At 45.2% G+C, this 27880-nt stretch overlaps 1 protein-coding gene and 1 long non-coding RNA gene across 7 annotated transcripts in view; one reads left to right on the forward strand and one right to left on the reverse strand.

Moving 5' to 3' along the window:
- The window catches only part of Rxfp2 (relaxin family peptide receptor 2), a 61924-nt gene extending 56851 nt beyond the window's left edge, over positions 1-5073 (reverse strand). The window contains exon 1 of the mRNA NM_001012475.2: positions 4955-5073. Within this exon, the coding sequence (NP_001012493.1) occupies positions 4955-4997 (43 nt within the window). The 5' untranslated portion in view covers positions 4998-5073. The remainder of the gene's footprint in view (positions 1-4954) is intronic.
- Positions 848-27659, forward strand: LOC102549494 (uncharacterized). Of its 6 annotated transcripts, none has more exons than XR_010056687.1 (5): positions 848-4014; positions 4141-4386; positions 18223-18303; positions 19904-22024; positions 22984-27659. It is a non-coding gene; the product is annotated as an uncharacterized LOC102549494 (long non-coding RNA). The 6 variants fall into 6 exon arrangements; XR_010056688.1 differs by having other exon boundaries at positions 849-1701; XR_595226.3 differs by lacking the exons at positions 848-4014; positions 4141-4386 and adding an exon at positions 17965-18137 and having other exon boundaries at positions 19904-20284; positions 20475-22024.
- The last annotated feature ends 221 nt before the right edge of the window (positions 27660-27880 follow it).

Genomic DNA, 27880 nt, shown 5'->3' on the forward strand with positions numbered 1-27880 from the left:
GAAAAATTCTCCAACCTCACAAACAAGTTTAGGGCCACGCACAGGAGAATTTATATTGGGAGAAATAGGGAATAAGACAGCTTTAAGAAGTCGTTCAAAATCCAATCCTTAAAGTCCTCAATGAGTAGAGGCTGGGGAGGTGGGTCAGTGGTAAAAAGCACTGACTGCTCTTCCAGATGATGTGAGTTCGAGTCCCAGCACCTGCATGGGACTGTAACTCCAGACTCCAAGGGATCTGATTCCCTTTTCTGGCCTCCGCGGTAGCGCTACACCACATTCAGGTAAAACAGATGCAGTACCCAAAACATGCCAGAAGAGGGCATCAGATTCCTTCTAGAACGAGTTACTGATGGTTGTGAGCCACCATGTGGGTGTTGGGAACTGAACCTAGGTCCTCTGCAAGAGCCGCCTGTGCTGTAAACCAGAGCCATCTCTCTAGCTCCAATGTGCATACATACATGTTTATGTACACATTTTTACTAATTCTAGAAAGCTCACGATTACACAGCATTTCCTGCTGAATAAGGCAAAATTTTATACTCAAGTGGATTAGTGTTCTACAGCAAAAATTAGTGCGTTTCTTTTACAATACATGTTTAAAGGAGTCTAAATTGTCCCTGACTGATTTAGACTAAACTTGTAGAAGAATTTGTTCAAACTTCGTATTCAGAGCCTCCTATATTTCAGAATTGGTACAAATCACTGTAGACCTTAAGAAGAGAGCTTGCTGGTGGTGAGGTATTAAAATAGACGGTACAATGAATATTTGGTTCGGTTTGAGTTTTGTGCTCCCTCCCCCCGTCCGACCCCTCCCCCCACCCCCTCCCACCACACACAGAATCTTACTGATGACTGTTGGCTAGGCCAGGAGTTGAGGGGCAGCCACCGCTCCAGAAAGGAAATCCGAGCTAATAGGAAACAGAAAGCTATAGGAAGTCCTTCAGGGGGCAGGGGCGGGGGTAGGGAAGCCCAGCAAAGGCAGGAGGTGGCGAGAGGACTATCTGAAGAAGGGTCTTGCTGAAAGATAAAATGGATCCCCAAGTGGGAACGCAGCCGCAGATGTGGACAACCTTGATGGAGCAGCCTTGTGACTTAAGGGCGGGATGAGACCGGGTCAGCAGATTGCTGAGTCCTAGGGACGGATGGAACAAGAGCGCTGAAGAACACAGACGTGGAAACCCAGGAAGATTTCAGAGGAAGGAGACCGGGAAGACAGCGGAGAGCTCGGCTAGGATGTAGACGGAATGGGACACGGGAGCCGCGCAAAGGGGACCGCACAGGAAGTGAACCTGTGCAGCAGTCCCCAAATGCCTAACACACCACGTGACCCAGGTGCTGTAGGCAGCAGAGTGTGCCCCGTCTGTTCTGGCGATTTCTATCAAGCTCCTCCCTCCCTGGCTCCTCCTCCTCAGCCTCTAGCAACCGATACTCATTATTACACATTCAGGTAGATTCTTTAGAACTTCTACGTTGACGCATGCGTATTATACTTTTTGTTCTGCCTGGGAGATAGGTGCTACGCACTCCAAGTGAGGAGACGTGTAAGACAGGGAACTGTAAATGATCCTGCTTTGATGGGTGCACCCCGTACTCCTCACACGGACTCCTACTGATGGGCACAGCCATCGCATGCCAGTAAGAAGTAAGACTGAGGTCGACAAAAAGGCCTCTGGAGGACTTGCCTGTGAAGAAATAAAAAATGTACGCCAAGGGTTTGTTCTGATTTGAACATTGCGTCGCGGGCACATACGGATGCCTCACAATTTTTACAAGGCAATTAAAAAAAGGTGAAGTCACAATGAAAGCAAAAAGAAAAGAACCACAGCAAAGGCAGACTAGACTAGGAGCAGGGACGAAGGGAGCAGGAGTCACCACCAGGAACAGAGGCGAGAAGCCAAGGTAAAGACTGGAGGTCAGGAAGGCAGGGAAGAAAAGAAGGCTGGAATTCTGTCAGTTATCAACCCAGCTAATGTAAGCTCTTTCTAGTGTTAGCCTTTCGAAAGGCTCTTTGTCATGGGAAAGCTAAATCAATTGTTTTTGGAGGACATTTTATATATTCAGAACCGTCCTAGGTCTCTGTCTCCTCTGAAAGCCATGAGAAATTAACAGACTGGAAATTAAGCACACAGAAAAAAAAAAAAAAAAGGTTTCCACTCGATTACCCTGCTCCACCATACCTCCACTAGCATTTCCCCTGTAAAACAAACACATTGATTCTGCTTAATTAGCAAGTCCCACGTTTACTGAATAAGTAAAACGCAGAGTTGGGGGAATGCTGGCTCATTCTAAAAGCTGCATGAATTTTTGATTGCATAACTACCTGGCCCCACATAATTTGTTACTAGCTGAATTTTATTTGAGACTGCATTTTTGAAAAGATTTGAAAAGCACACAATTTTTCATTGTTAGCTTGCTGGTTAATTATTAGCGTCCTAGTTTTGTGTCTTGGGTTCGAGTGGAAGGTGTTCTGAACGCCTCTACTGTAGCTGGCTGTGCTTCCTCACGTGCCCCTGCAGCGGGATATGCAGAGTTAGCGCCTCTGGAGGACACACACCTGGGAATGCTTTGACTTTGGGGGTCCCAGCTCACTCACCCCAAGCAGGCTCTGTTTTTGCCTCAAGCGAGCAGACCTATTTTTCCATTACTGGCGAGAAAGAATTTCAAGAGGACTGGATTGAAGTACAATTGATTTTCACAGCTAGGCACAGCATGGATGCCGTTGTGTGAAATTAAAATGTAGTTGGAGACGCTTTTCTGTAGTCTTAGCAAAGAAGTTAAATGACCCATAGTTTGGAAAGCACCTCCTTAAGGCCTAGGTGCAACTTGGCCACTAGGGGGCACTCAAACACTGCTCACTGCAGAATGGAGCCAGGGCTGGGCTTCGTATATTGATCAGATTTATTAAAGAATAGCAAAAGACTTGAGGATATAGCCGTTGGAAGTTGTCAAGCAGGGTTCTCCGTACTTGATACTTTAATTTTCTACCTAAGTGAACCGTTTGAGTTTAACTGTTTTGAGTTAACACTGATTCTATCCATTCACTAAAAGTCTTCTTAGGGTGGTTTAGGGCCAGTTAGCAACGATCCAGAGTGAATTAATTAATGATACATTGCAGACATCATGAGAGGTGTCAGGATGTGTTGGCTGTCATTGTCGGCTAATGTATCAAGACAGTAAATATCATTTACTTCTTAAGCCCTTGAGTGACCGTGGTCCAAAGAGAAAACAATCAATTGTGTGCCTTTAACTGCCGTAAAAAATGACCGACCCAGACTTAACCACAGAAAGCAATTTTTACTCTAAGGAAAAAAAAATAATAATGGCCTTTGTTCGGTCATAACGAAGAGCATTACTATTTTAACTGTCAAGAACTGTATGAGAAGACGCGAAAGCTTTGTGCTGACTTCTTATGCACACTTCTGAAGTGAATTATTGTAAATGTAATGGTTCAAAATGAGAGAAAGTGGCGCAAACTTAGAAAATAAAACAGAGAGGAGAATTGGAATTAATCAATGAACTATTTTTAAGGTTCAAGGTATAAATCTGAAATCAGGCACTGCAAAAAATCCAGTGATCTTTTTAAATTTTTTTTTCTCTTCCTCTCCCACTTCTCTGAGCCCGGTGCGCTACAAGAAACCTTGCACTGTCACTTCGAAGTGATTTGGGGGTCAGAAGGGCCAGTGCAGGCCTCCTCAAGGGCACAGAGTGATTAATTTGGTGAGTGGTGGTTAGAATTTGCAGCATCTTTTAAAAGAGCCCGCGGACTCTTTAAATCACTCGTTCTTAACCAGCCTCCAAAATTGAAAAGGCTTCTGCCTTTAGATCTTCAATCGAATCCTGTTTCTAAAGCCGTGGTTTCCTGAGAGAAGGATTTATCAATTCTCTTTAGAATGCAGAAGTTAGAACACTAAATCGAAACTGGACTGGGTACCTCAGGGTGGGTAAGGCCTTTGCTACAAAGTTTCAGTGTTCTTACAAGTTCAAAAGAAAAGTCTAAACGTTAAAAATCTTTTGGTAGGTGTCCTTAAATCCTGGATCTTATGCTCAGAAGTTACATTTGTTTGTCCTAAGTGGTGTGTTTTACTTAGATGAAAACTGCCCATTCATAACTCATTTAATTAAATTGAATTATTTTTTCAGGAGGCTAATGATAATTTCAAGTTCTAATATTTGGTCTGGAAAGTTTGACAGAACAGCTATGAAGTAACTGAATACATTTTGAACCAAAGCAATACTGAGTTTGTTCCTGTGCCCTGGGAAGAGACGAGAAGCATCTAAACTTGTGGCAAAATTAGGTTTTTACTTTAGTTGTTCACAGCACTAAAGTATGAAAGTCACCGACGGGGAAGTGAGCACGTCACACCAACTTTCTAAATCCCAGAGCAGGTAAGAGAGTGATATAAAAATACATATTTTATATTTTAATAACTGGTTTACATAGGTGAACTCTTAGAGTCTTTTGGATTTCCTTGGGGTTTGCTGTCCTCAGTATAGAGTAACCGGAACAAACAAATATACAAAAAACAAAAACAAAACAAAAAACCCAGCAACTCCAAAACCCCATAACCACTAACAATTAATTACATGCACTTTATGGACCTATTCAAACAGGTTGGGTTTATCCAAACTCATCTTTTAGTTCATGAATGTCCCTTGCTCTGGGAAGCACCTTTCCTCTGCTAGAATTGATATGCCAACACTGATCTTCAAAATACAACCCATCCTTAGTTTTAACAATATAAAAAGTCCCGTTTCTGGGAGATACATACTGCATTTAAAAGCTGCTGGGTTCCGTGGCGCTCCAGACAATTAACAGTCACTTCAGGGGATGCAAGGCGGGACGCCTATCCTTCAAACACCGCATTGGGTCTGTGGTAAACATCCCAGAACTACATAACGATTTTCTAATCTCCGGGAACCATAGTCATTTATAGTGAGAAAGTGGCAGCCTTACCTTTGACCTCCATCAGAAGGACGACATGAAGTAGAAGCCACATTGCAGCCGGCGTGAGCTAGAGAGGTGTCCAGTGTCAGAGGAAAGACCTGTAGATTTGCAGCACTGAGCCTGTGGACTGTCCTCCTTGCTGCTCAGAGGGAGTTTTGACAGAGTCTGGTGCCTCCCATGCGTCTGAGCATGCTCAGCTGAACCCTCCCTGGCATGAAGGGACACCGACCGACCGACGCTTGTCACTAGGGAGCCTGCTTCTTTTTCCGTCCTTCCCTTTCTCTTGCTTCACGTTATTTTCAAAGTCCAGTTGTGTTTCTGGACATTACACTCATCACAGTGTGAGAAGGGCGATTGAAGTAGCTCTCCAGCCTTATTAATAAGCAATATTTTAATAGCTTCATGTTTTTGCCTTAAAGCACCTGGAGTGGTTTGCACTCATTGTTAGTGTAAACATAGGACAAATTCCAGAGTGTGGAGGAGAAACAAGTCCTCACTGACACACACATGGAGGGCTGTTCGAAGGGCCATACTGAGGTTTCCAGGGGACATTCAGAAAGATGGTAAGAGTTCCCAGGGTGGCCTTGTGTTCCTCAGATGAAGCATTCACCTAGTACTTTGAACTTTACTTACTTTCCCCACAATCCCGATCTCGTTTTAAAGCACAGAACTCCCCCCATCGCATGAAGTTCGGAATCCCACATCTACTCCAAGCCACCCGTGACTTTTTCCCTCACACCCCAAAGACAGTTTTTTAACCAGCCAGCTTTGTGTAAGCCACGGCAGGGACTTCAGTTGATCCCAGTGTGATCCTAAAGAATGTTCCAGAAAGACAGGTGGGATTTCCTTGTCAGAGTACAGACTTATTTTCCCACTAACTGGGAAGTGTCTGGAGAGAAAGGCTCTGAGTGCTCGCCTCAGAGCGGAGGGTTTGGGAGCCGAGGGAACCACTGTTGCTTGCAGTGACTGGCTGCTGGCAGCTGGGGCCAGCCTCGCCCCGTCTTTCCTTCCAGCTTTGGCTAGGATAAGAATTCAAACGGAGTTAGAGATATAAAATATTTTATTTATCACGTAATGAAGCTGGTTCTCCTGCCTTTTCAGAAGTGAGTTAAATTTCCTCCAATGCTCCTCCTTGATCCAGACCAAAGGAGAAGGCAGCGGAATCAAACATGAAAAGAAATACGTGAAGGTCTCCTGTTATGTTTAAAGAAACTTTCGTTGCTGTTAGTCTCTGAACCTGAGGTCTTTGAAGATAACCTCCTCCCTGCTGCAGTCCCCCAAAACAAACAAACCCCAACAAAACAAACGACAACAACAAAACCCCTCTGTGACTTAAAAAAAACAAACAAATAAAACCCCCCACCATGCGATTAAATGACCCTATATTTGTGTTCTGCCAAGATGACTGATGCTGACACCTGGGGTGAAAGTTTAAAGCATAAATTTTAAAATGCAACTAAGTACCACTAATTGGCCACCACAAGGCGGTATTTGAAGTTTAAATATATTTTCCGCAAGGATGGCCTCGGAGAAAGAAAACGGTGTCTAGACTTCAAAGCATCTAGTCTTGAATTCTGCATTAATATCAGGCCCAAGCTTAATATCTTCTGAAATTGCAAAAGCCAATTTCTCTCTTCCCACCAGGGCGGCTCAAAGTTAATCTTTGAAATGTTAGCCCCAGAAGAGTCCGAATTCAATAACTATAAATAGTAATTAAGAACTCCCCCAGCTCATCATTGATGTTTGAAGGCAGAAAACCCAAGCCTGCCGATATGTTCGTGGCTAACACATTTTATCTGCCAGGCATCCTGGGTGCACGTCTGGCCTTTGACCTGCAACGGGAGGGGCTGAAATGCACTCAGGGCGATGATGTACACGGTCAGGCATGGCCGAGTGAATTCAGTCTCTCACCGGAGAGGTGGACTCAGCACGGAGATGCCAGGGCTCGCTGCACGCAGAGCTAGAACGGGACGCTTGGCAAATTGGTTCAGAGGCGTACACGTGTACTTCATCGATCTTGTCTTGAATCAACTCACTTTCTGCTGTTACAATCTCCAGTCGGCAGCGCCTGGACCTTTTGATGAATACGACAAGACTTCATGTAAACACATGACTTATTATCCACTCCAATTCACTGGGGTTCTTACTAATGGAGGGGAGTTTATGTACTGAAAATTTGGGGACCTGATTCTGTCTGAACAGGGAGTCTGTGTCCCCTATAAAATGCAGTAATTTTTATATATGTTGTTGAGATTGCTATTAAACAGAAGTCAATCCCCTCTCTTTGAGATGCTTTCCTGATCAAATGAGCTGTACCTTGATGTCTTTTGATCACCCTTGCCCCTTCATTATTCTTCCCCCTTCTCACTTTTCAGTAATTCTTTGAGAATTCTGTACAGTGTACTTCGGTCACTCACAGCCCCTTACACCAACTCCTCGAAGACGCACATCCCAAGCCTGTGTCCTCGTTTTGATTTTAAATCCAAGTCGCGTGTGCCGCCGTGCACCCTTGAGTGTGTGGCCAGCCACCGGAGCATGCTTGACCTAGGCAGGGCCACACCACTAAAGAAAACTGGCTTCTTTCTGCCAGTATCTGTCGACTGCCCACCGTTCCTTAGTGGACTTGGTGGACTCCGCTCTTCTTGCCGGGACTTTGGCTTCTTTATGGCTTAAGAACGTCCCGCTGTCTTGGTCTGCTACATTTTCTTTTCTTTTCTTTCTTTTTTTTTTTTTCCGGAGCTGGGGACCGAACCCAGGGCCTTGCGCTTCCTAGGCAAACGCTCTACCACTGAGCTAAATCCCCAGCCCCCTGCTACATTTTCCTTATCCATTCACCTGCTGCTGGGCCTTTAGGCTGAGCATCTCTGTCATAATCTGACCTCAGTTCTTCTGAGTCTGTCCTCAGAGAGGGAGGGGGTGGCCAGTGCACTGCTTGGTTTCACCAACTCACAGAACCATTTGGAAGCAGCCAGATTAAAAGGGTGTGAGAAAGGAAGATGGATGCTGTCTGCTTGCTTGGTCTGTCCTTCCTCTCTCTGTGTAGGTGTGCTGCTTTACTTTCCAGGCTTCCATCCCTGACTAAGGACCAGTGGCTCTCCGAGTGGTCTGTCTGTCTGTCTGTCTGTCTGCCTGTCTGTCTCTGTCTTTCCTTCTGTCTCTGTTCTGTCTCTCTCTTCCTCCCTCCTTGTCTCTCTTTCTCTTCCCATTTCTGTGTCTCTGTCTGTCTGTCTCCCCCTTCCTCCAGGTCCTCACTATGTAGTCATGGCTGGCTTCTTGCTTTTGGAGAGCCTGCCTCTGTCTCCTGAGGGATAGGATTAAAGGTATACATCACCACCCCTGGGGGCTGGTGTGTGTGTGTGTGTGTGTGTGTGTGTGTGTGTGTGTGTGCGCTGTTTGTTTGACAATATGGCTAATGCGGGATCTCAGTGCTGTTTTGATTTGCATCCTCCTAGTGACTAGACGACATCAAGGTCTTCTTTAGCTGTGCAATGGCTGTTAAACACAGTCTCCGATGCTTTGGTTTCAAACCTCGATTGATTTTGGTGAAAAATGCAACCAGGCTGGCACTCTTTTCTCTTGTTTGTTGAGAAGGTGTTCTACTTAGTCCGAATTGTTCATTACAGAGAGACTGCAATGTTCTGTCATTGAAGACAAAAACATTTCAGCCAGGGGAGACAGCGTAGCTGTTAAAAGCCCTGGCTGCTCTTACAGAGGACCTGGATTCAAATCCCACCATCCCATGGCAGCCCTCAACCATTTGAAACCCGGGGTTCTGATACTGTCCCTAACCTCTGGAGGTCACACACACACACACACACACACACACACACACACACACACACGGTGCATGCACATACATTCAGGGAAAATACTCACATATAAAATAAATCAACCTGAAACCAGACAAAAACAAATTAATAAAAAAGGACATCTTTCCTTGTGGTTAGTGGAAAATGAATCCCCCCATTTAAATTTAAAATTACAAATACAACTTACCTAACTATGCTTGGAAAAGTTTGATTTTAATATCAGTTCAGAATTATGTGATGACTGTATAGTTGGTTGGCCATAATAGTCGCTATCTTGCCAGACTTTTCCTTCTTTTTTTCTTTCTTTCTTTTCTTCTGTTTTCTTTTTTTGCCTGAGACAGGATTTTTTCAGTAGCCCTGGTTGTCCTGGAAGGTGCTCTCTAGACCAGAGATCTGCCTGCCTCCGCCATTGAAGGCAAGAGAGGCACCAGCCCCCAGAGAGCCACACTGTGTTTCAATCAAGGCAGTTACTAAATTCCCTCCTACAGTCAGTGCTCTGTGGCTGCAAAGACACACCGTGACCAAGGCAATTTGTATAAAAGAAAGTATTTCATTGGGGTCTGGCTTACAGTTTCAGAGGTTTAGCTCATTATCGTCATGGTGAGTAACATTGCAGCATGCATGGGGGGGGGAGAGAGAGAGAGAGAGAGAGAGAGAGACAGAGACAGAGACAGAGACACAGAGACAGAGACACAGAGAGAGGCAGAGAGACAGAGAGACAGAGAGAGGGAGTGACAGATGGAGACACACACACAGAGAAAGAGATAGAGAGAGAAAGAGAGAGACAGAGTCAGAGAGAGACAGAGAAAGAGAGACAGAGACAGAGACACAGAGAGAGGCAGAGAGACAGAGAGAGGGAGAGACAGATGGAGACACAGAGAGAGACAGAGAGACAGACACAGAGAGAGAGAGAGAAAGAGAGAGAGTCAGAGAGAGAGACAGAGAAAGAGAGACAGAGACAGAGACACAAACAGACAGAGGGGGAGACAGAGATGGAGACACAGAGAGACAGAGAGAGACAAAGAGAGAGAGACAGAGAGAGTCAGAGAGACAGAGAAAGAGAGAGACAGAGACACAGAGAGACAGAGAGAGGGAGAGACAGAGATGGAGACACAGAGAGGGACGGAGAGAGAGAGAGACAGAGATGGAGACACAGAGAGGGACGGAGAGAGAGAGAGACGAAGAGAGAGAGAGAGAGATATCTGCCGTGGACTTTTGAAACCTCTAATCCCACCCCCGCTGATGCACTTCCTCCAACAAGGCCACACCTCCTAATCCTTGCAAACAGATCCATGTATAATATACAAACCTGTGTAGAGCTTTCTTATTCAAACCACCACACCCCCCCTCCCCAGTACCTAAGGGTGCTATAGGCACGTAAACACCTCTCACCACTACAGAGTCTGCTCCCCTTTATCACGATTCAGTCCATTACCAACTTAGTATCATCTTCTGTTTGTAAAGGGCATGCTGGCATCATGACACAACTAGGTAAGACTTTCCCTCCAAAAGAGGGATTTGTACAGCTTAGCTAGAGCCCTGAAGCTCACAGCGGCGGGCCAATGGTGACAGAACTCACCTGGACAAGTTACTAGCTGCCAGTTGTTAGGGGGGATAATCTGTGTAGCTCTGTTCTACAAGTATGGTACCTGTGACTATGATTATATGTTAGCCTCTCAATGTGGAGGTCATGGCTTAGGGATACTTTACATAACCCTCTCATAAATGGCCACAGACTTCTTGGCAGAAGGAATGCAGAATAACACAATCCTGTCAGCCTCTGTGACCGTTAGTTGAGCAAACCAGTCACCCAGTCTTGAGTCGTCAAGAGGATCCAAGCATACTCACTGTGCTGTCCCAAATCTAGAATAATTTAAGTCATGCTCCAATGATCTGGAATTGTCACTCTTGGCAAGAGCCGCTATGAGGCGTGCACAGAGGGGTCAAACCTGTTATACAGATAGCCACCGCTGGTGGAGCGGTGGACTAAGTATTCTAATGGCCTCTGCACTTCAAGATAACGGCATCTACATTAAGGAAATTGAATTACCTTTCTGGAGACCAGAAAATGAAGTTAAGTCTAAAGGGAAAGAAAGACAAAAAGTGCTGGAATGTTTGCAAAGAGCAGTAAACTAATGTAAAAGGCTCAGTGGGCTGATAAATAGACGTGGATACTAGAGACACCGAGAGAGACAGAGAGAGGGCTGGTGTGCCCTCGAGTCTCTGGTAGGTTCCGAGAGCTCTCCTGCAGTCCCTCTAAGGACTCGGAAAGGTGGAGGCCAGAGCTGCAGCCACAAGAAGAACAAACTCCCTGGGAAAGGGGAAGCACTCTCAAGTTACTTTCTCACACCTAACCGACGTTTTAATGTCAGCCAATATTAGCTCATTATCAAAGGTCAATTAAACACACACGGGTAAGAATCAACAGAAACAACAATACTGGATTTGAGCCCTAAACACTTGGTCTGTTGAGAGGCTCAGGTTTGGGATATTAAATTCCTCAACAGGGGACATAGATGGAATCATAGGAAAAGAAAGAGAACCAACCATGCAAAAGAACCACAGAGAGTTCAGCGAGCTGGCTCGGCAGCTAAGAGCACTGGCTGCTTTTCTCGAGGACTCAGGTTCGATTCCCAGCACTCACAGGGTCATAACCATAATCACACTTCTATGGGATTCCTACACCACCTTCTGGCCGCTGTGGAGACTGCACACACACGGTACACAGACACACATGTGGGCAAATACCCATGCGCACGCGCGCGCGCGCACATACACACACACACACACACACACACACTAAAAACAAGTAAACCCTTTAAAAAGAGCCACAGAGATGTTAAGAAATGAACCATCTATTTCTGTGATCTAAGAACTCAAACAACAGACCACGCAGTTCAGAGGAAAGAATGAAAAATTTCAATATATAGTTAATCAAAATGCCTAAACGGGGAGATCAATAGAAGTGAAGAAGAGATAATATTCGAGAAACTCGGGACTCAGAGAGGGTAAAACACAAGGATCTGTGAATATACAAACAACTAATAAACGTACGTCTACCTGTAGACATTTGCTTTTAAAATTATGGCTTTATAAAAAGATAGATGTTTAGAAAAGTCCAAATTCTAATACGTGCAGGCTTGTCAACAACCGTACCACACGTCAGAATAAGTGTGGGAGTATTCAAAGTTCGGAGAACCAAAAATGTATACTCAGAACTGCTTTTATTAAATTTAGTTTTTAAAACTATGTGTCTATGTGAGGATGTACATGTGGGTTCAGGTAACTGGGGAGCCCAGAAGGGGTAGGGGATCCTCTGGGAGCTGCAGTTAACAGGTGGTTATGAGCCGCCCAACATGGGTGCTGGGAATCAAGCGTGAGTCCCCTGGAAGAGACGTTCACACTCTCAACCACAGAGCCTCTCTCCAGCTCCCTAGGACTGTTACAGGAAGTCTAGAGAAAGCCAAGAAGGGGGCAGTATAAACAGCTAAACTGAGGGTGCAGGTGGGAGTTTCAGCGGCACTGCTAGGAAAGAAACTGAGTTGTGTGGGTGGGTGAGTGCGTTCTGAGTTCTGTCCATCTCCGCTGAGGGCTGAGGTTAAAACGTAATGCCAGCCATCATCCTCACGGTGACTCAAGACACATACCAAGTCATGTGGAACACCACTGAACGGGTCAACCCCAGACGGGTGACAGAAAGCCTGCAGGGCCATGAGCAATGCAGACCTGCTTGCTTCCCTAAAGCTACCAAGAATTTAATGACACTGTGGTTGCGACTTCCATAGAAATCTGGTAGATGCTCAAATCCGTCAGCCATTGGTCCAACGCATCCTTAGTGTTCCCAGGGAAAATCTGGACCATCACCTTGCTTAGAAGAATGCCCCACCGATGGCTCATTTTCATAGTTAACTTGATTGAAGTTACAGTCACACGGGAGACAAATCTCTGGTGTGTCCAGGAGGACACGTCTAGCTGGGTTTAACTCTGAAGATAAAATCCAAATGGACATGGAGACCCCAAGATGTTGGAGACGCCAGGACAACAGGATGTCCCCGGAGGAAACCTGTGAGCACAGAGATGAAACAGTAGGGGCGACAGCCGGCATGGAGGAAGAACTGGAGAGGCAGGGCTGCCCAGGGCGGTGGGAGCCCATGTGATGTTGCCGTAGACTGCTGGTGTGGACCTGGTAGAGTAGAGTTCGGTGTTTTTCCCAGTGAGTTTTGATATTGTGTTGATCCTGTATTTCCTTGGTATTCCCCTGCTCATTCCTTTTGGGATAGAATATTTATTGTGTCCCATTGTATAAGGGATGTAACTTGTTTGATTGTGTAAGGGGCTCACAGTTATGAGCCCTTTGTTTTGAGTAAAAAACATATTTAAAAAAAAACAGTGCTGGGATCGTTAGAGACTATGGAGTTTTGATGGTGAACCAAACACATTTTGCATTATGAGGTAACTGTGAACTTTTAAGGACCAGAGTAGAAGGCTGTGATTTAAAGTGAAGCGTTTGGTTGTCAAGTTAACAAGGGAAGGGTGGGGCTTGTGTTGACCAATCTTCTTTGCTAATTTGATTGGATTTAGAACCATCTAGGAGGCAAAGCTATGGGTATATCTGTGAGGGTTCTTCTACAAACGTTCAACTGGGATGAGAAAACCCATTCCGAAGGTGGGGTTTCCATTCCATTGATGGGGGTTCCATCGATAAAAAAGAGAGAGCGATCTGCCACCAGCATCAGCACCAGCACCCATCTTCCTTTGTTGTCATGACATGATGGACATGATGAGACCAGCTGCTTCATATGCTGACGGCCATGCTTTTCTCTGCTGTGAGCCAAAATGAATCTTTTAAAAAAGATTATATATATGTAATATACAAGTACACTGTAGCTGTCTTCAGACACACCAAAAGAAGGCATGGGATCTCATTACAGATGGTTGTGAACCACCATGTGGCTGCTGGGATTTGAACTCAGGACCTCTGGAAGAGCAGTCAGTGCTCTTAACCACTGAGCCATCCCTCCAGCCCTGAAACTCATTTTCTTAAGTTGCTTTTGTTGCTTAAGTTGATTTTGTCACTGCAACAGGGAAAGCAACTAACATGTGCTATGTATATGAAATCGCCTGATCGATAAATTTAATTTCCTTATAGGCATTTTCTTCCCTCGTTCTTTCGATGAGTGGGATTTTACTGAACAGCTAAGTTTACTAAACTTCTGAGCAGCGTGCGAGTCCATTGGCATGCATCATCATGAAGAATATTTACCTGCTACACATCCGATAGATTAATAACTCCCAGAATAAGTAAGGAAATAAGAGAGCCAAATAAGTAAAACCAAATCAAATAACCTCATCAATAAAAGTGAAATTTCGAATAAGTATGACTGTTCAATAAATGAATATATGAAAAGTATTCAGGATCAAAGCAAAACTCCTTTAAGAGTCCACGTACCCGGGGCTGGGGATTTAGCTCAGTGGTAGAGCGCTTACCTAGGAAGCGCAAGGCCCTGGGTTCAGTCCCCAGCTCCAAAAAAAAGAACAAAAAAAAAAAAGAAAGGAATTGGTAATGAATGATGTGTGGAAAGAGGGACTCGCATCCCTTGCTGATGTGAGTGCAAACACCAGGAGCCACTGTGCAGAGTCCCCAGAAAATAGGACTAGTGTACGATTCAGAACATCCTTACAACAGCCATTACGGGATTTGTTACACCCAAATTTCTTGGAATAAATTATTCAGCAATTAATTCCAGAGCTAACATTCCTTTTGTTACCTACAAAAGGGTTCCTGAGATATTAACTCAATTTCTTTCCCTCCTTTGGAACAATGCAAACTGCGCCTGAATTTAAATGTGCGCTTAGTCAAGAGCCCTGGTCTTCTGGTGCACGCGTTTTACAGCTTCTGGGTGACTCATCTTAAAGCTTCAGGTAACACAATAAATTAGAACTTTACTAGGTGACTGTTTAAACCTTCAAGGGAGTCTAAAAAAAAAAAAAAATGCCTTTATAGACTTCCAACGTGAGTATCACGAGATAACGATCTTTGATTTAAAGTGAACAGTCGAGAAACATTTTTTTAAAAATCTACATTCGTTTTAAATTCATTATGCCAGCCCTTCCTTTTTTATAAGATCATAAAAAGCAGAAGCTTGCTAGGACCCCCAGAGGCTGTCGTCAGCGGAGTCTGGATGCTCAACACTGTCACGAAGCTTCCCATACCGTTCATATATTGCTTTTGCTTGAGTCACAACACAAATCTATGCGCCTCCCTTTTGTTTCTGGGCCTTCCTGGAACTCAGGGGACCCCTAAAACAAAAAGCTGGAGACATCGCCAGAGCTGAGAGGAATGGAAGATTCCAGGCTTTCCCGGATCCCTGCTCCAGCCGCCATCCCACAGCCCCCGATCACACACTGCGTTCTTTTTCTTTCAACATTTCACGTTTTTTCTCTTTATGTGTTAGTTACACAAGGCTAAAAATGCCAGTGTTCAAATGTGCAACACTACATCCCAGAAGCTACCTAAAGATACTTCGAGTGAGCTAGAATTTTGATGACGTCTGAATGAAACCCCTTGATACTTTTTATAAACGCACCACCGGCTGTCCTGGAACTTGCTCTGCAGATCAGGCTGGCCTCAAAGACTCGCCTGCTTCTGCCTCCTGAGCGCTAACGTTGGAATTAAAGGTGTCCATCCCCATCATCCGATGGCCCTGTTTTTTTTTTTGTTTTTTTTTGTTTTGTTTTGTTTTGTTTTGTTTTGTTTTTAAGGTACTTAAGGACTTGATTGGAGTCCTCTGCAAGAGCAGGATCTGCTCTTAACCAGTATTGTCGGATTTGAATTTAACAGATCTTGACTTCGGGTCCCCTCAAGAGCCATCTCTGTAGCCCTACAAGTTTTACTCAGTTCTTTAGATACATTGAGCAGAGCAAAAGTATGTCCTACCCAATAATGGAACTTATATACACATCAAAATGACTTTATTAGATGATAGATTATATACAGTTAAATGCATATTTGCATAATGATCAACTTGGCATTTTCTTTTTGTGTTTGACAAAATGAATCAAGGCTAGTTTCCTGAATCTGGCAATCCGGTCACTCCAGCAACTGTTAAAAAGGCTGTTAATGCTTTATTGAGTTATCCTGAAAGCTTCACTACAAAATCAACGTGCGCGCGCGCGCGCACGCACACACACACACACACACACACACACACACACACACACACGTTTGTCTATCTCCTGACTTCGTTTCTGCCTTATTGATTTACCGCCTATTGTCTTGCCAATATCACACTGTGTTTATCGGTGTGGTTTCATGGTAAGTCTTTAAGTCGTGCACTCAACATCTTGAGTGCTCCCACTTTGACTGTCCGGGCTGTTTTTCCCCAAGATAAGTTCAATGTCTACACCTGCTGCTATTCTTACCACAGTGTGGGATCTGTGGATAAATGATGGGGGGATTTATTATGACGTGGGGTCCTCTGAATGACAGGCGTGGTATTAGTGTTTGCCCATTTCCTCTTCTAAAATCTTGTCTCACAATGTGATGTGTTTTGCCCCGCACAGACCTTGTATAAATTTGCTTAAAATTATTCTCAAGCCTGCCATTCTTCCAGATGTTTAAAGTCTTATACATTTTTAAAAATTTAAATTAAAATCTATTTACTATTTTTATGCGTGACTTTGTGTGTGCTCGTGTGAGCACATGTATGAGCGTGTATGGCTGTCAGAGAACAATCTTTGGGGGTCAGCTCCCTCCTTCCATCCTGCGGGGTTTGGGGATTGACTCAGATGGTCAGGCTTGGGAGTAAACACCTACGCCTGCTGTGCCATCTCACGGGATTAAAAAACATTTTTCTATCAAGGACTTGAAATATTAGAGGAAAGAATTAATCAAAGATCAAATAGAGCAATTATTTTTTGCATTCTGGTGTCATATATAGACACTTAGCTAAAAAAACAAACAAACAAACAAACAAAAAAACCACCACTTGACAATTGGGGTAGCTTTCAGTAGGCCTTACAGATTCTGATGGTAGAGTAGCACGTAGTCTGTGAAGAAGCTGTACTTCCTTGTAAAACTCGTGTGCGTGTGCGCGCGTGCGTGTGTGTGCGTGTGCGTGCGTGCGCTCGTGCGTGTGTGTTCGTGTGCACGTGCGTGTGCGTGCGTGCGTGCGTGTGCATGCGTGTGCATGCGTGCATGTGCGTGTGTGCGTGCGTGCACGTGTGTACATGCGTGCGTGTGCATGCGTGTGCATGCGTGCATGTGCATGTGTGCGCGCGTGCATGTGTGTGCATGTGTGTGTGTGCATGTGCATGTGCGTGTGCGTGCGTGTGTGTGCGTGTGCGTGTGCGTTTGCTTTGTCACATAGATGAGGCACGTACTAGACTGGACAGGAGAGACAAGTGTGGAAGCCACGCCTCTTCCCTTCTTACCCACAGGAGAAACATCCAGGCTGCCACAACACAACCACTGCTGCCAGATTTTTGTCAATGTGCTTTGTTAAGAGTTTCCTTCTATAACTACTTTGTTAAAAGCTTTAACAAATCTCAGTAAATGTTGGACTTTAAAAACAGAACGAAAGGAAACAAAACAAAACGTGTGCTTTTTATATCAAGTTAAAAGGATCTTGGACTTGGCTCTTTTTTTTTTTTAGGACGTTTTTCTCTCAAAGCTGACAGGGTTAAAAATATTCTTTATTAACTTAACTACATGCACACTCATTTTCTCTGTCTCTCTGTCTGTCTGTGTCTCTCTCTGTCTCACACACACACTTCACACACACACTCATTCACTCACTCACATATATTCATATACTCAAGACACTCACACAGTCACACACTTTCACTCACACACACAGACTCTCACACACACTCACCTACATGCATTCACACAGTGACACTCACATCTTCACACATTCTCTCTCTCTTTCTCTCTCCCTCTCTCCCTCTCTCCCTCTCTCTCTCTCTCTCTCTCTCTCTCTCTCTCACACACACACACACACACACACACTTTCATTTACTTTCAAGACTGGGCTGTGATAATGTGATGTAGTCATGTGATACAATGACGTTGGGACCTTGGGGAAGCACCCTGAAGTGTGCCCACTATAACCGGAGCACATTGTCATCAACTAGTGAATGAGTATTCAGGAAAATGAGTGCAAGGGTAATCGCTTGTGCACTGTGTAAAAACATCATTTGTCAATAAAAAGCTGAATGGCCAATAGCAAAGCAGGAGAGAATAGGCAGGACTTCCGGGAAGAGATAGGAACTCTGGGAAAGAGTCAGGCGTGGGAGATTGGCCACAGGGATGGGCAGAAGTCTGTCGCGTGAAACTGAGGAGGTAACCAGCTGTGTGGCAGAATTTAGACTAGTATAGACAGGTTAGTATAAGTTAAGAGCGAGTTGGGGAACAAGCTTAGCTTAAAGTCATAACCATTGTAAGTAAATAAGCCTCTGTGTCCTTAGGGAACTGGGGCGGATGGAGAAAAGCCCAAACTTTTGCAAATGAGCGACACATCTCTTCACCTGAACATTGTGACCGCTAAGGTGCGTTTTTGTCCTTGTCCGAAGTGCTTTCCTTGGGAACGCTCACACCCTCGTAGCACATTCCCTATGGAGACTCTGATCATCGTGGAGCTCCGGACAAAGTGGGGTCTTAGCTGTTGTGATTCTGCCAGGCTGAGGAGCCTGCCCTGCAGTTCTGAAGCAGGGCATAGGTGCTTCCTTTGCTGGGGCTCCTGGTATCAAGAATGACAGCGGTGGCATGCACTGCCCAGACCCTCCCTGCCTTTCTCATGATTTCACACCCACCCCCCACCCCCCACCCGCCTTCCTCTCCTCAGCCAGCCACTTCCTCCTCCCCCCTTTATCTAATTAGTCAGTTTGACTTGTCCTTTCTTTTTTTTTTTTTTTTTTTTTGGTTCTTTTTTTCGGAGCTGGGGACCGAACCCAGGGCCTTGCGCTTCCTAGGTAAGCGCTCTACCACTGAGCTAAATCCCCAGCCCCTGACTTGTCCTTTCTTAATGAGTGCCCAATAGTGGTGTAAAAGAAAAATTTATTCTTCTCATGTAAAATAGTGCAAAGAGATGATTGTCTAGGGCAGGATGGGTAGCCACCTTGGTCACCAAGGATTCACTCTGTGGGGGGGGGGGGTGAGGGTGAGGGTGGAAGAGGAGTAGGAGAGGAGGAGGAGGAAGGGAGGAAGAGGAGAAGGAGAGGAGGAGGGTGGAGGGGGAGGGTGGAAGAGAAGTAGGGGAGGAGGAGGAAGGGAGGAAGAGGAGAAGGAGGAGGGGAAGAGGAGAAGGAGGAGGGGAAGAGGAGGAGGGGGAGGAGGAAGAGGAGGAGGAGGAGGAAGAGAGGGAGGTAGAGTCTTCCTTTCTGGTTGCAGGGCTGCAAATCAGGAGTCAGTTACCAGGACGGAGGGGGAAGTGCTGTTGCAGGGTCTCCCTTTGGCTGCGTTCAGCCCCTTGGAAAGTCTTCCTGGGAACCTGCTGTATTAGAACTTTTATGCCTTGCTCTCAGTGCTCAGCTCCCTGTAGTCTGACCACATAGAGACAAACACTGAATTACATTAACTGGACTTTCCCCCCACCGTTTTCGCTTGTGCTGTATCGTATTACTGGAAACTACGGTCCCCAGAGTTAACTAGAAAGCAAGCTCTGAAGCGAGCAGAGGGCTTTGCTACTTTTGGAAAGCCTCCCCCTATCTCTCAGACCGGCCTCAAATTCAAGGTCTTGCTTCAGCCTCTGAAATCCTGGACCCGCCACACTGTTATCTGGCCGGGTGTTGGTCTCCTTACAGAGATCTGCTACAGAGTGCCAGTGCTAGTTGTCTCATCTAAAAATCTTGCCCACAGCCCTACTTTGCAACATGTAACAGAATTCTGAATAGTCGCCAGCACAGCATCTGTAACATAATCTTCTCCCCAAGCCAACTGATTTGCATCATGAAGTAAGATTGTCTCTCTCTAGAAACCATTTGGCCCCAAGACACCATGAACACTACAATTCAGGATACAACGAAGCCTTTAAATAGTTTACATATACAGCGGTTTGCAATTCCGGTAAAATCATTCCATAAACTTCAAATAGGATTTGAAGAAACATGTGAAAATTACATTTATATGTGCATTTTTTTCTCATTTTAGCTGAAAGGTCTGAATGCTGAATAGGTTTGCTGAACACAGTTGCCAAGTCAACAAGAAAACCACGCACGGCTTCTGAAAATCTGTCCAGTGCTCTGAGCAGAGGGCCCCGCAGGCTTCTTTGTGTTCTCATCTGTGTTTTCTGGCCCTTTCTTGGGGGTTACAATTCATTTCTTCCTGAACATCAGACTCACAGTTGAGAATATTCGTTGGAAACTGCACTGAAGTGCTTCGGACTCCGGCAGACCTCCAGCCCATGGGCAAACGATTTTCCTGACTCATCTGGTTCTGATGCCCTCCGTATGAGTGTGGGTTTGGCAAAAGCTCCTGAAGCCTCCGTTGTGATTTTATTTCTAGGATTATTCCTCTAAAGAAGGATTGCAGGTGAGCTGTGGGGATGCAGGCATGGAGTGTTGTAGGTCAATAAATCATTGAAGATGGTGGGGATAACCTGCAGGTGATAACACCTGACACTCCACAGTTACAGCATGTGACCCTTAACCCCTGACCTCTTCTGGGTCAAAAGTAGGGCTTTTGGCTCCTTCTGTTTGTTTGTTTCTCCTCTTCCTTCTAGAACTCTGTGGAGTACACAGAACACCCTTGGGAAATATCTGCTACCAAGTGGATGAAGTGGTGTTTTCCACGTCACCCATCTCAAATATCCTTATTTCTGTTCGTCTCTTACCATTTTTATTCTTATTTTTTTTTTAAGATTTATTTATTGTATGTGAGTACACTGTAGCTGTCTTCAGACACACCAGAAGAGGGCATCAGATCCCATATACAGATGGTTGTGAGCCACCATGTGGTTGCTGGGAATTGAACTCAGGACCTTTGGAAGAGCAGTCAGTGCTCTTAACCGCTGAGCCATCTCTCCAGCCCTTTTTTTTTTTTTCTTTTTTTCGGAGCTGGGGACCGAACCCAGGGCCTTGAGCTTGCTAGGCAAGCTCTCTACCACTGAGCTAAATCCCCAACCCCTTATTTTTTTTATAATTTACTTTTCCCACATTGAAATGAAGAAGCCGGGGGTTGGGGATTTAGCTCAGTGGTAGAGCGCTTGCCTAGGAAGTGCAAGGCCCTGGGTTCGGTCCCCAGCTCCGAAAAAAAAAAAAAAAAAAAAAAAACCAAAAAAAAAAAAACAAAAAAGAAATGAAGAAGCCACATGATGCAACCCGATGGAACTTGAAGACCTTAATTAATCAAAGCATCCACAATTCTTTGCTAGGGCACGAGTAAATAGATAAATTTAGTGCCTTAAAGTTCTCAGGAAATAACCACCTATTTTTAACCCTTGGTTAATTCTTTTCTCTAATATTTCAAGTCCTTGATATAAACATATTTTTTATTCCTTATAATTAACTGATGAGAAACGTTTCTTTTAATTGCCTTATAATTAGTCAACACCATTAACCGTTCCAGGGGATCTGACGCCCTCTTCTGGTCTCCAAGGACACTACACAGATATAATGCAAATACCTACAGTCAGGCAGATACTTTTTTTATATTTATTTATTTTATGTTTGTGAATACACTGTCGCTGTCTTCAGACACACCAGAAGAGGGCATCAGATCTCATTACAGATGGTTGTGAGCCACCATGTGGTTGCTGGGATTTGAACTCAGGACCTCTGGAAGAGCAGTCAGTGCTTTTAACCACTGAGTTACCTCTCCAGCCCCCAAATGGATAATTAAACATTATTTTAAATGCTTATTTTAAATAGCTCATGAGCAATGAGGATGGGGGGCATTTCAGCGCCAGACAGAATACTAAAGAATCCTGACCGGCCAGTACCGTTTTATTGAGTGAGATCTGTTATCAGAAATGAGAGTGGCTCCTTTAAGTCCAGTGTGGAGCGGATGGGCGATACTCCGTGCTGACCACCTTCTCCTCCTGGCACCTTCACTCATGTCTATGTAGGACCCTTGTTGATTAGAGTCCGGATTTCAGGGACATCAAAGTTCACATAGTTGTTTTTGATCCATTGAGTCATCGTGAGCAGTGAGTTTGGAAAAGAAAACGGTTCTGAAGAGGAAGATCTCAAAGTACCATCAAGATTACAGAGAAAAGGAGACAAACCTCTCTGGGGGTTTGAGAAGAGAAAGCAGGGCTCCGGAGACCAAAGGGTAAGGCCTCAACCATGGAGGCAGGAATTCCACTGTGCCAAGTGCAGGAGTGGTGATGGTGGTGATGGGGGTGATGGTAGTGGTGATGGTGGCATTGGTGGCGGTGGCGGTGGTGATGGTGGTGGTGGTAGTGGTGGTGATAGGGGTGATGGGGTTGATGGTGATAATGGTGGTGGCAGTGGTAGTGGGGATGGTGGCAGTGGTGGTGTGTTTTTGTTGACAGTCCTATCAAGTAGTCAAATCCAGCTCCTAGAATGGGCAATACCAAGGAATTCCACAGATAGCAAACAGCTCACATGCCAGGTGGAGGATTTAAGGTGCTTGGGTTCACTCAGTGGTCTGAACCATCAGCGTGGCGGCTCAGTTGGTCCCTCCCACCGGAAGTGGACTGGCCCGCATGTTCTCAGCCTCCACTGTAACTGCATGCTCGCTGACCAGCTTGCTTGATTTTCCTGACAACCCATACATGTATGATTGACAGCTTAGAAGACCGAGAAAAGCCCCTTCAGTACCGGGCGTGCTTTCTCGAACCACCTTGTCTTTAATTGTACACCAACTGAGGAAATGAACTACGGAACTCGTTACAGCTCAGCACTCTCAGCGTCCCAGGGAACAAAGTCAGAGAACCGAATGCCAAAACTGGGGAACTGGGTCACCCCATTACACAGGAGATGTAGCTTACAATCCCCTGGAACCCCTTCCAAGGAGACTGGAAACTGCATGCAGATGACCGGCGCCCCCCACCCCCACCCCACTCAGAGACCTGTCCAGTTGACTGGAGCCTGTGCTGACATTTACCCAGCAACATGCAGGGCACTTAAGAGTTAAATTTAGAGAACAACAGCGTTTCTACTTCCTCTAGCCTTAAAACTAAAGTCTGACCTTAGCTGCAAGTTGCTTACAGTTAGACCCAGCCAGTGATCCATTTGAGTCTTTCTCTCTTTATTCCACGAACACAGAGCCCAATTGAATCAGCACCATTTTCCCCCAGAGTGGAAATGTTAAAGAAGCCAACTGGGAAGGACAACTGCTTACCACTGCTGCTTCGGAATTTGGAACTCGGATCACTGCAATAGAGTTGAATTTGGCCACCCCTCAGTTCACAGGGATGCGGGAGGCTATGTCAGATGTGGTTTCTTGGGAGGTTCTAAGATTATAAAAAACACACAAAATAAACTTCCCCGGGGTCTTGGACTTCTTAGGAAGATAAGAGAGCTGAACGAAGGGGAGGACATTCTGGAAACTTTGCCAGAGGAAATTGCTCCTCCTCAGTAGTTATGGACAAGATTCTGACCACCAGCTGCACTCTTTCGGGTTTTGGTCACAACCCCAAGCTCACGCAGCTAGGCTCGGCAGAGAACCTATCTGTCCAGCTTACACTGATCCTAAGCAAACTGTGTCGCATGGTCTTTTCCTTTGAGCTGACCCTCTCCAGGAAGCTTCAATCACGAGTACCAAGAAATGTCCGTTTACTTATTGTCTTAGTCAGGGTTTCTATTCCTGCACAAAACATCATGACCAAGAAGCAAGTTGGGGAGGAAAGGGTTTATTCAGCTCACACTTCCACACTGCTGTTCATCACCAAAGGAAGTCAGGACTGGAACTCAAGCAGGTCAGGAAGCAGGAGCTGATGCAGAGGCCATGGAGGGATGTTACTCACTGGCTTGCTCCCCCTGGCTTGCTCAGCTTGCTTTCTTATAGAACCCAAGACCACCAGTCTACGGATCGCACCACCACAGTGGGCGGGGCCCTCCCACCCTTGATCACTAATTGAGAAAATGCCTCACAGCTGGGCCTCATGGAGGCATTTCCTCAGTGGAGGCTCCTTTCTCTGTGCTAACTCCAGCCTGGTAAGAGTAGGCCACTGGATTTATTGTTTGGTTTTGGTTCCATGTCAGTCAGCCACACTAGGAGCCTATGTCCCTTGTTAAAAAGTTGCACCAGGGGCTGGGGATTTAGCTCAGTGGTAGAGCGCTTGCCTAGCAAACGCAAGGCCCTGGGTTCGGTCCCCAGCTCCGGAAAATAGAAAAAAGGAAAAAGAAAAAAAAGTTGCACCAGAGAAATGGAATTGCCTGTTGAGACAATTGTGGAAGACACATTATACAGCCCTGAGCTGGACTCCAGGTAACATTGTTTCTCTGCCTCCTTTGAAGGAAAATGCCAGGATGCAGTCTCTGAGGGGTGAGTGGGACACTGAGCTATTTCTTAGAAGGAATTTACTGTAACTTTGAAAGAAATGGAACATTGTGATATAGACTATTTTTCCTCCATTCCCACAAGTTGCAGATCCAGAAAAGCGCAAAACCTAGCTGATAAACTTGTCAAATAAATCAATTACCCAGAAACATGTATTTATATATGTAGTTAAAACGCTATATTGATAAGGATTTATTACATCATAAATTATAAGAAACCTTCAGAATCCCCTGAGCCCTGTTCAATAAATGAATGTTTTCTTTGAAAATTTCATTATATAAAACATATATATTGTTTAATGGTACACAGTGACTATTTTTTTTTTTTTTTTTGGTTCTTTTTTTCGGAGCTGGGGACCGAACCCAGGGCTTTGCGCTTCCTAGGTAAGCGCTCTACCACGGAGCTAAATCCCCAACCCCGACTATTTTTTTTTTAATTTTTATTGTAGTTTATGTGTATGGGTGTCTTGCTTGCCTATATGTCTGTGCAGCACCTGGAGGCCAGAAGGGAACATCAGATTCCCTGGGACTGTAGTTACAGAGCATTGTGAGCAGCCAGTGTGGAAGTTGGGGTTTGAACTCTGGTCTCTTGTAAGAGCAGCCAGCATTCCTAACTGCTTACCCACCTCTGCCGTCCCCACCATGGCTCTATAATCTGGCTTGCCCCGTGCATCTTTCTGTTCTGGCATATTTGTGTTTAGGCACAATTTCTCAGCAATGTTGAAGGAAACACGGTTTTCCTCAGATGGGACACTGGATTCAAATGAGCTGCTTCAGTAGCACAGTTTCTCAGGCTGTCTTTCCTTTGTTGGTGGTTAGCAGTACAGTTGTGGGAAGAGGTTCTTTGCATAGAAGCCACTGGCAGTTCAACGGAAGTGACGTGAGATGCCCATGACTTATTTGGTGTTATTTTAGGTCACGCCATTGCCTTTAAGTTTAGCAGGATTTAAGTGTGTGCTTCGCATCCTCAGTTCTTTGATAGCGTTTGGTACCGAGGAAGGTCACACCTATGTTCTTTGTATTATTCCGAGAATCACTGCTGCTTGTCTTTTTTCTTTTTCTTTTTCGTTTTCTTTTTTTCAATTTTGTCATTTTTGTCCCAAGCAGGTATTTTTAACTGAAAATATACTGTTAAGATAGATTTTTGAACCCTTGCCCTTCCCAGCACGTGAGCTCAAACTCAATCTTTTGTTTAAGGTCAAGTCCATGTTCACGGCTGGCAATTCTGTGAAGCTTACTAGGGTAAGCTCTTAAGATTCTAGAATGCTTAGCTGTGTGTGTTATGAAACTACTGCCGATGCCACTGGGCTTTACCAAGAAATAACAATCCCCCCGTTTTCTGTCTCTGGTGACTTTTCAATTATTATTTTTTCTTTTTTTTTCAGAGCTGGGGACCAAACCCAGGGCTTTGCGCTTGCTAGGCAAGTGCTCTACCACTGAGCTAAATCCCCAACCCCCAATTATTATTTTTTAATGAAAGAATTTATTATAAATGAACCTAGAAAAACCATCACCAGTCATTTAAAAAAAAATTTAACTTCCAAAGAGAGAGAAACGGCTTAAGAAAAACAACATCCCTCTTCTAAACACATGGCACAAACCAAAACCAGTTACGGCCTAATTAAGTTAACTGTGATGAGAAAGGGCTCTCTCACGTGTCATCGTAGCATGATAGCCTACCCTTGGGCTGTCCTTACTGAAGCGTGACAGAAAATGTGTCACACTCTCGATTGTATAGATGAGGTCACTTCCATAAAACAAATAAGCCCTGTCGAGTGACTTGTGCCACATGAAATAGTCCCCCTGGGGCAGAGTTACCTATTTCAAGTCCAGCCTCCGCACCCCCCCATCCCGCCCATGGCTCCGCCCCGCCCCCACCTCTCCATCAAGTCTGCTGTGTTAGTGTTTTTTCTGCAAGCTTGAGTCATCTGGGAGAGGGAGCCTCAGATGAGAGCACGCCTCCATCAGATTCACTTGTAAGCATGCCCGTGGGAGCATTTCCTTGATTAATGATTAATTGCGGGGTGGAGGAGCCCACTGTGGGCTGTGTCACCCCTGGGCAGGCGGTCCTTGGTTGAATTTGAAAGCAGGCTGAACAAGACACAGAGAGCAAGCCAGCAAGTAGCATTCCTCCATGGCCTCTGCTGGCGTTCCTGCCTTGGCTTCCCTCAACGATGGGCTGTAACCCATAAGCCAGATGAACCCTAACCTCCCCAGTTGCTCTTGGTCACGCATTCACCACAGCAACCGAAGGAAACTGGGACAGTTACTAAATGCACACCAGCTTTTGTCTGCTCCGTCTTCCGCATAGGTGGAATCCTGCAGCTCCACTGTGAGTAGCCTCCTGAGGCACTCTCACATCAGCAACACTCCTCCACAGCGCACGCAGGAAACCCCAAGTCATCACTGGTTTCTGCCCAAGATCGAGTCGAGACCTATCCATCACTCAGCACAGACAACCATCTGGTCTGGTCAGCCCATAGCAGCTGAGCAGAACCACGACGTGAGGATGCCTGTGGATGCTTCTCACAACGAGTTCCTCTGTGCGCTCCAGTTGGGAGTGGACTCATCGGAACACAGGCATCTGCATGTCCAGCAGCACAGACATTGACAAACCTCTCCAGAGAATGTCCTCTCTCCTCCATTTGTGGAGTTTGTCCAGAGATAGTTTGCCAGGGCTCCTTGGGTGTCCTGTCTGTTATTTCCCGGGTCCTGTTGAAATATGGATCAGTACTATGCAATTTGACAATTATTCAAGTGTTTTTTTTCCTTGTTTATAGTAATTTTTTCGGACTTGGAAAAGTTTGCTGTTGTTAAATGCCTGGAAATCTCCCCGGCTTTGGGGAGACCAGGAAGGCAAATGAGCAACATCAAACCATTGTCTCAAAGTGTCACCCCAGTCGTTTTTTGTTTTTTGTTTTTTGTTTTTTGGTTTTTTTTTTTTGTTCTTTTTTTCGGAGCTGGGGACCGAACCCAGGGCCTTGCGCTTCCTAGGTAAGCGCTCTAACCACTGAGCTAAATCCCCAGCCCCCACCCCAGTCGTTTTAACTTATACAAATGCTGCTGCTGCTGCTGTTGCTCTCCCATTTGCATAGTTTCCTTAGGATCCAGTTCACTTCAGGCTTGCAAGGAGATTGATGCATTTAACAGGTCTCCTGATACATAATTCCAATTTGCTTTTCTAAGGGTTGGAGTGAATTTGCATTTTTTAAAAAAAGACTTGTTTTCTCTGTGTCTCTTTGTGTCTTCCTGTGTTCCTCTCCCTCCCTCTCCTTTCTTCTTCCTTCCCTCCCTCCCTCCCCAACCCTCCGTCTCTCCAAGACAAGGTTTCTCCAGGTACCTTGGCTGTCCTGGAACTCTGTAGACCAGGCTGTCCGCAACTCAGAGTTCTGCTTGCCTCTACCTCCTAAGTGCTGTGATTAAAGACATGTGCCACCATGCCCTGCTATGTTCTTTTTTTTCTTAAAAACAAAACAAAAACCAAAGTACAACGTCAAAAGATGCCTTTTATTTTATGTGTATGGTAGTTTTGATGCATTCCACATATGTGCAGTACCAGCAGAGGCCAGGAGAGGGCACTGGATTCCCCAGAACTAGAATTACTGACGATGGTGAGCAGTGGGTGCTGGGAACTGAATCTGGGTCTTTGGCAGGCATAGCC

This window comes from Rattus norvegicus, chromosome 12 (genome assembly GCF_036323735.1).
Source record: "Rattus norvegicus strain BN/NHsdMcwi chromosome 12, GRCr8, whole genome shotgun sequence".
In the NCBI taxonomy this organism is placed as follows: Eukaryota; Metazoa; Chordata; class Mammalia; order Rodentia; family Muridae; genus Rattus; species Rattus norvegicus.